Here is a 7839-nt window from a genome sequence, read left to right on the forward strand (position 1 = left end):
CTTTAACGGAGAAATGCCGACGGAATCTTAACGGTGATGATATTTCTTAGACAAATTCATTCGTACTAACATTTTACAGAATTCACATTCGTCGATAACATTTCTTAGAAGTAAGTGTTTTTCAATGACATTTATTAGATTTTCTCAATAAATTATTAAAAATAATATGAAACAAATAAATAAATTACTGTAATAGATTCTAAGAAGATGTTGCTATAATGTGATAAGCTCTTCTAATAGTGTTGTTTTGTTTATTATGCGACTAAAAAACCATGGCACTTATATATGTTAAAGCAATTACTCACCTTAAAAATAATCAATGTTACAATAATTTGAGTTAATAATTTGGATTATATCTATTGTGGTTGAAAACGAACCGGGCTTATATATTTTAAAGCAATTACTCACCGTATGCTCCGTTGTCTATTTTAACTTAAAATAATCTGCCTTACAATAATTTAGATTGTACGAACCCGGCTTAGGGGGTGTTTAGATGGTAAAATATTTTGGTAGGATTGTCACATCGGACATTTGACCGAATGTCGGAAGGAGTTTTCGAACACGAATGAAAAAATGAATTTCACAGCTCATTTGGAAACCGCGAGACGAATCTTTTGAGCCTAATTATATCGTCATTAGCACATATTCGTTACTGTAGCACTTATGACTAATTATGGATTTATCTCTGTTTAATGCTTTATTTAGATATCCAAAGATTTGATGTAATGTCTTTGAAAATTTTTTTTTAAAACTAATCCAGCCCTTAGAATTGATAAGCATCGGAGCTAGGAAAAGCAGCAGTTGTCACCTGCCATCTCTCACCAACCGGGCTCAGATCTGGAGCTGTGCATCCATTATTCCTGCGGCTGCTGCGCCCCCGAAAGCTCTCGCTGATTTCGTGAAGGAATTGGGAGCGAAGTAGGTCAGCAGGGGAGGAAGCAGCCGATCGATCGATCGATCCAGAGGTACTACCGAATACTAGATGATTTGCTTTCTCGATCTACTTCTAGCTGCATCTCTCTCCTTGCTTTCTCGTCTGGATATGCATGCTTGACTTTGTGGTTTTTTTCCCCTGCTGACTCTACTCGGTAGACACTAGACATCACAAGCATTTGATCGAAGCCCCTCTTCGTCTGGCAGCCTGTAATACGTATTCTGCCCCTCTTCTGGATTAGTTTTGGATTAGCCGTCTTCAATCGTCTATACAGCTTACAGTTCCTAAGATCAATTTGTTGCTCTCTCTTTTTTTGAAGCTAGAATTTGTTGCTCTCTCTTTAGTATGCCTAGTGAATGTTTCATTTTTCATTTAATTTTCGATACTAATCTCTCCAACCGTTTGGGTTCAAATATAAAAATAAGATATATTGACCGCTCATTCTAATTCACAATGTAATTTAGATACTAATTGTTGAATGCAATTTAAATATCTCTGGCATTGAATTGGTTTTGTCTGAACTGCAGAGGGGCTTGTTCATATTGTGCACGGTTGTTCGGCATTCGGCAAGATTGTTTGAAATACGAGTGGAATGGAAGCTGCTGTAGCATCTGGGTTGTTGAAGGTTGCAGGCAACAAGCTAATTTCACTGATAGGCAGCGAGTTTGCTGCCATGGCTTGTGTGGACAAAGACCTATCTGAGCTCCATGATATACATGGTGAAATTACAAGCTGGCTGTCAACAGTTCGTGATGGATCAATAGAGTGTGACCCGCAGTTCCGCTGCTTGATTAAATTGAAGAATGTTGCTGATGATATTGATGATCTACTCCACGAAGTCCAACTAGAATCTGAGAAACACAAGATGCAGAGGGATGGTGACTAACCTGCCAACGGGTTGGAGTCCAGTCCAAATCCAACCCACCCCATGCTTTTTAGAATTAACAAATCAATCCAACCTAACCCAATTTGCCACATCTATGATCCAAACCGAACCAACTCACGCAAGATTTCAGACCGATCTAATTCAACCCGTTCTTCTCAAATGGACTCAAAACCATTTTCAATCCGTGGGTTGAAACCATACCACATGCAGGCTTCCAGTCTCAACTCTCTAGCCACCGTCAGCAACCGATCAAAAAAACTTAGGGAGGAGAATAGTAAGATGAAGGTACTGAGCAGTCAAGCATCATGAACGGAGTTGCGCCACCGACACCTGGAAGAGAAGGTCCCAACATCTCATCGTGGAGAGCCAGCGGAGGGAGTTGTTGCTTCCATTAGTGGTGACCTAGAGCATGGAGCTTGGGGTGGAGGAAATTAGGAGGAAGGTGGAGATGGGCAGCTGGTGGAAGAGATATGGACGAGGAGGAGAGGAGGGCTAGAACAGGCGATGAATGCATCAGCCTCCATGGCTTTGCCACATCGACTAGTCACAACTCGCAAGCGAGGACCAGGAGACCACGTATGAGGGGTTGGGGGCAATCCATGGATCGAATCCATTTCAACCTGAAAATTTTGTACCCATTCCAACCCCAACCAACCCGCCATCTATGTAAATCCAGTCCAATCCAATCCAAAGGCCACTAAAACCCATTCCAACCCTTCCAAACAAAATCCAAATAACAATCCAACCCATTATATCCATTTGAACCCGCCCCAATAGCAGGCCTAATGGTGACAAGCATGGTATATTTGACAGGTTACGTGAAAAACCAAAATCCTTTGTGTTCCGCGGCAAGATGGCCCATAGGATCAAGGATATCAAGGCGGAATATAATGATATTTTGGGGCAAAGAAGGGATGCCAATGCCATACGCAATAATTTACAAGTGGATCATCCTATGCAGAAGAGTAACAAGATAATTGGGGAGGCGTCCATGTTGAGCAACGTTGAAGAGTCAAAAATAGCTATCAGGGATCGGGAGAAGGATAAAATTGTATCTAAGCTTCTAGACTCTAATGAGGAAGAGAATTTTTGGATAGTTTCTATCGTCGGGCTAGGTGGGTCTGGCAAAACTACTATGGCAAAACATATTTGCCATGTCTATGAGATAAAGGAACTATTTAAAAATAGAATTTTCTGGGTCCATGTGTCGGAAGAGTTTGATGTGCAAAAGCTCATCGGCAAGCTATATGAAACTATCACTGGCAAAAAGCCAGATTATCAACCCCAGCAGCAGATGGTCCTGGAAATTTCCGAAGAGTTATCTGGTAATAAGTTCCTTCTTGTTCTCGACGCTTGGCACACGGATAGGTATGAGTGGGGACAATTCATGGTGCATCTACAGGATCGTTCACCTGGAAGCAGGATTTTGCTAACTACTCGTGATCAAAAGGTTGCAGAAGCAGTAGAATGCAAACATATACACGACTTGGTGTTTTTATCAGATTCTGACAGTTGGAGCTTGTTCCTAAAGAGTTCTGGGTTGGTGGAGAATGATTTGGGATCAGATTTTACACAGGTCGGAAAAGATATTTTGAAGAGATGTGGTGGGGTACCACTAGCAATCAGAACTATTGCAGGTGTCCTCCGTGAAAAGACGGAGATAGGCACTTGGAGAGCCATAAGAGGGAGTGAATTGTGGAATGTTGAGAGTATAACTGACAGAGTGTTTGCATCCTTAAAATTGAGTTACATTCACTTGGCAGATGAACTAAAGCAGTGCTTTACATTCTGCTCCATATTTCCAAAAGGCTGTTTGATCAACAAAGACCACTTGGCTGCACAATGGATGGCACATGGATTCATCATGCCAATGAAGGAAGAGCACCCAGAAGATATCGCAAGTGAATATTTCGATTCTCTTGTGAAAGCTGGGTTCTTTCTTCGAGATACAGAAGAAAGCTTTGATTTTATATCTGTCTACAAGATGCATGACCTGATTCATGATCGTGCTCAATATTGTGAAAATAATAAAGTGGTGACATCTCTAGCAAGGAATATGATTACAAATCAAACACACACATGTAGATATTTGTCTTTGACATCAGAAACTGAGAAGGTTAAGAGGGGCTTACTTGACAAGGTTCGTGCTCTATATATGTCTGATGGTAACATATCATTTGATAAACCAGTTAAGAAGAGTTGCTATGTCCGCAGTGTAGTTTTGGACAGTAAAAACTTGACTCCTTTTCCACCATTCTTATTGAAGTTTGAATATCTTGGATATCTTGAAATCTGCAATGTTGAATGCAAAAAAATTCCAGAAGCAATCTCAGGCTGTTGGAACTTGCAGTCACTTCATTTTATTAGATACAATGGATTTGTGATGTTACCTGAGTGTATTGGCAAGCTTAAGAAGCTAAGAACTCTAGAGCTGGATATAGTTGATGATCTTGAGGGTTTGCCTCAGTCCATTGGTGATTGTCAAGATCTTCAATCCTTGAAAATAGATTGCTGTGACAACCTTCAAGGCATACCGGCTTCAATAGGCAAAATTGAGAACCTAAGGATGCTTCATATTACATCGTGTTCAGCTCTGCGAAAACTACCGTCTAAACCCTGTGGTGAGTTCAACAACCTGCAGATATTAAACTTAGCTGATTGCAACCTCTTGCAAGACCTGCCAAGCACATTTGCCTGCCCTGTATTGCGTACCCTTAATCTTTCTAGAACTGCGATTACCACGTTACCTCAATGGGTTACTTTAATTGATACTCTAGAATGTATAGAACTTGAAGGATGCACTAAGCTCGTTGAGTTGCCTAAAGGTATAATAAACTTGGGAAGGCTAGCAGTTTTGAATATAGAGGACTGCAGAAAACTAAGTGGCATGCCATCAGGTTTCAGACAACTGATTCGTTTAAGAAAGTTGGGCTTGTTTGTTGTTGGATGTGGTAGAGACGAATCTATTGAGCCTAATTAATTCATGATTAGCCTATGTGATGCTACAGTAAACATGCTCTAATTATAGATTAATTAGGCTTAATAAATTTTTCTCGTGGGTTATCACTCATTTATGAAATTAGTTTTTTTATTGATCTATATTTAATACTTTAAATTAGTGTCCAAACATCCGATGTGACATGGGGCTAAAAACTTTAGCCCCATCTAAACAACCCCTTGAGCACGACCACTGATTTCATGAAATCAGGGAGGATGAATTGCAGGCATCATACTGTTTCCCTGTCCTTTCCACCATATGGATACGACACTGTCCGAAGTTGGATGTGGTGCCCCACTTCCCGTCATCTTTGGAGAATCTGGATGTAACAGGGGGCAACGAGCAGCTGCTATCTTTCCCATCTGCTTCCGACGAATCTTCACCCCGCAGCAGTGTGCAGTCAGCGATGCCCCGACTGAAGAATCTGTATGTAATTAATATGACGGGATTATCATGTGGTTGGGAATTCCTGCAGTACCTTGATGCACTGCAGAGCTTGCATATTGAAGGCAGCGAGGACCTCACACAATTACATTTGAGCATGCGAAGCCTCACCTCCCTCCAGCTCCAGCGGCTTTTGGCATGCTGCCTGAATGGCTCGGAGCTATCAGGCAGACTCCAATGGTAGACAGCCTCCCTCAATCGATAGGCCGCATTACGTCCCTCATGGATTGCGATAATCTGGAACAGCTGGCTGAGGAGATTCAGCACCTCACTTCCCTTGGGGATCTCAGTTTGATAGGATGTCCTGCATTGACTGCACTGCCAGAGCGCATCGGAAAACTCTCTGCGCTTCGCTCACTTGATGTCCGGCGTTGTTCTGCCATTCAACGTCTGCCCGAATCCATAAAACAACTTCCTAGTCTCAAGAGATTGACCATTCGTGGCTGCCCTGATTTGGCTAAGCGTTATGAGACAGGAGTGTGGGAAGGCTGGCAGCTTGTCTCTCACATTCCTAATTTATATATTATATAGGGATTAGAACTCCTTAAAGCCTTGTTCGGTTTCTAGGGATTTAATCCCTTAAGGGGAATATAGCCAGGAAGAGATTGAGTGAATTCCTGCTATGTCACTAAATTCCTATGGGGTTTGCATCCCTTGCGTTCTCCTAATCCCTCCCTTGGAACTCCCTGTTCGGTTTTGGCAGGGATTTGTTGTACCAAGTATAATGCAGTGAAGCAGTACATTATATATTTGCATGGTTAGATGACACATGACAGAAAATACTTCATGCATTCAAAAAGCTAAAAGCATCACTCATATTTCTGAAATCTGTTGCGAGTATTTTAGAAATATTTACAAGACATTTTTTTAGATAATGGGAAATATTTAGAAGACATGGAACAAATCAAGGTTTTGCTTGTAAAAACAACACACATATTTCTGAGATGAATTCAACGAGCTAATAGATATGATACTACAAGCCACACGCAGCAAGGTATATCTATTCAAAGGTTCACAGATCAACATCTGTTGCTGTTGCACAAAACCAATATTGACTTCCTTCTTATGAAACCCTGCAAAGAACAAAAGAAGTTTCCTTTAGTTTACAATGATATATTTTACCTGAAGAGCATACAAGGAGAAATCTAGGAACAACAATAAATCGATACATAGATTTTTAGATGGATATTTGGTAGCTACATGGTGAACTTTTATGGACTAAACTAAGCAGGTGAAGTAGTAGCAGCAGCAGCTGGATGTTGAGCTACTCCCAACTTCAAATGTGAAGATTCAAAACTTCTTATGATCCACATTTTGAGACACTTCTGCAATTTCTGATTTTTTATTTAGATGCTAAACTGCTAAGATTTGCATATTGTTCTGTAGCATGATGAAAATGTGTTATGTAGTAGAATGTAAAATTCAGTTCTAATGAGAACCATGACCTACACCTTCATATAAGAGTGACAAATTGCATCTGATACTAGTATCTGTTAGCCGGCAATGAATGACATGATCCACATATCATAGCTCTAATTGGCCTCTAACCCACTAAACAAAACGAAACCTATATCAGTCGCTGTAATCCTTTTCTGAAGAACAAACATTAATTATTGGATGTAGCAACCAAACCGAGAAAAAAGTTGGTATGAATTGATCTAAAGTGGAGATAACTAACTGAGCTGACTCAACACCAGGTCACTTGCTACGCAATTTCTTAATATCAAAGGGCAAAAAGGCAGCAACCCGACCGGAAGCATAATTCAAGTTAATTTCTTTGCGAGATTTCTATGCATGTAAGAATCTAGCAGGAATGATGAGATCGACTTACAGGTGAGAAGGTGACATCCGGTGATGACAAGTGCCAGCGGGGAGAGCGATCTTTCGTCGTTGTAGCTGCCTTCAATTACCCTGGCCATTAGAAGAAAGTATAAAACTATAAATCAAGAAGAAGAATTATGTATAATCACACAGAAATTGCAAGAACACTCAAACGACTGTTTAACTTGATGAATTATATATATAATCAAGAAAGCATTCGGCAATAATTGTACTAAAAAACCGCTGATCACAGAAAAATTAATATTCCAAATGAATTTCCAATGCTGAATGTGAAATGGAAATAAAATGATTGGTTGCACGTTTTTTCCCCTTCTGAGATGATTGCACACAAATTAAATATATGCGATGTAATATATTCAACTTTATGCTAGTTTAACTAAGGATGAAAAAGCTAGAAAATGACATAGCTGTCCCACATGATTTGGTGTAAAACCACGGAACTCCAAACTTCAGAACTGCACAACCAGACAACCATGTCAGGTCTTGTCACTTCCTTGAACAAAGTCAGTCCAATTATTATCATCTCAAACTATAAACTGGCCATCTTTGTGATGATAACAGGTCTTTGCGTGTATTAATAGGTTTGTCCAGTTTATACTTGAACAAAGTCAGTTCATTTCATCTTTCTGATGATAACAGGACTTTTCGTGTACTATGCAGAGCACAATCTAACACAAAAAGACTATGGCAAGTATTTATGCCAAACAATATGAACTGAACCAACAAGAATTCATC

General features: G+C 40.2%; 1 protein-coding gene across 1 annotated transcript; it reads left to right on the forward strand.

The window, feature by feature from the left end:
* The first annotated feature begins 1526 nt into the window (after positions 1-1526).
* On the forward strand, positions 1527-7839 carry LOC121054426 (putative disease resistance protein RGA1). The gene is made up of 3 exons (XM_040523935.1): positions 1527-1699; positions 2601-4441; positions 7765-7839. The coding sequence occupies exons 1-3, from the start codon at positions 1527-1529 to the stop codon at positions 7815-7817; spliced, it is 2067 nt and encodes a 688-aa protein (XP_040379869.1). The 3' UTR covers positions 7818-7839.

This window comes from Oryza brachyantha, chromosome 5 (genome assembly GCF_000231095.2).
Source record: "Oryza brachyantha chromosome 5, ObraRS2, whole genome shotgun sequence".
Taxonomy (NCBI): Eukaryota; Viridiplantae; Streptophyta; class Magnoliopsida; order Poales; family Poaceae; genus Oryza; species Oryza brachyantha.

What these genes read in the sequence shown, in the direction of transcription:
- LOC121054426 (XM_040523935.1), top strand. Translation starts at nt 1,527, where the DNA reads ATGGAAGCTGCTGTAGCATCTGGGTTGTTGAAGGTTGCAGGCAACAAG. An exon ending in GTTCGTGATGGATCAATAGA is followed by an intron (nt 1,700 to 2,600) that starts GTGTGACCCGCA and finishes CCCCAATAGCAG; the next exon opens with GCCTAATGGTGACAAGCATG. An exon ending in ACTACCGTCTAAACCCTGTG is followed by an intron (nt 4,442 to 7,764) that starts GTGAGTTCAACA and finishes TGTACTATGCAG; the next exon opens with AGCACAATCTAACACAAAAA.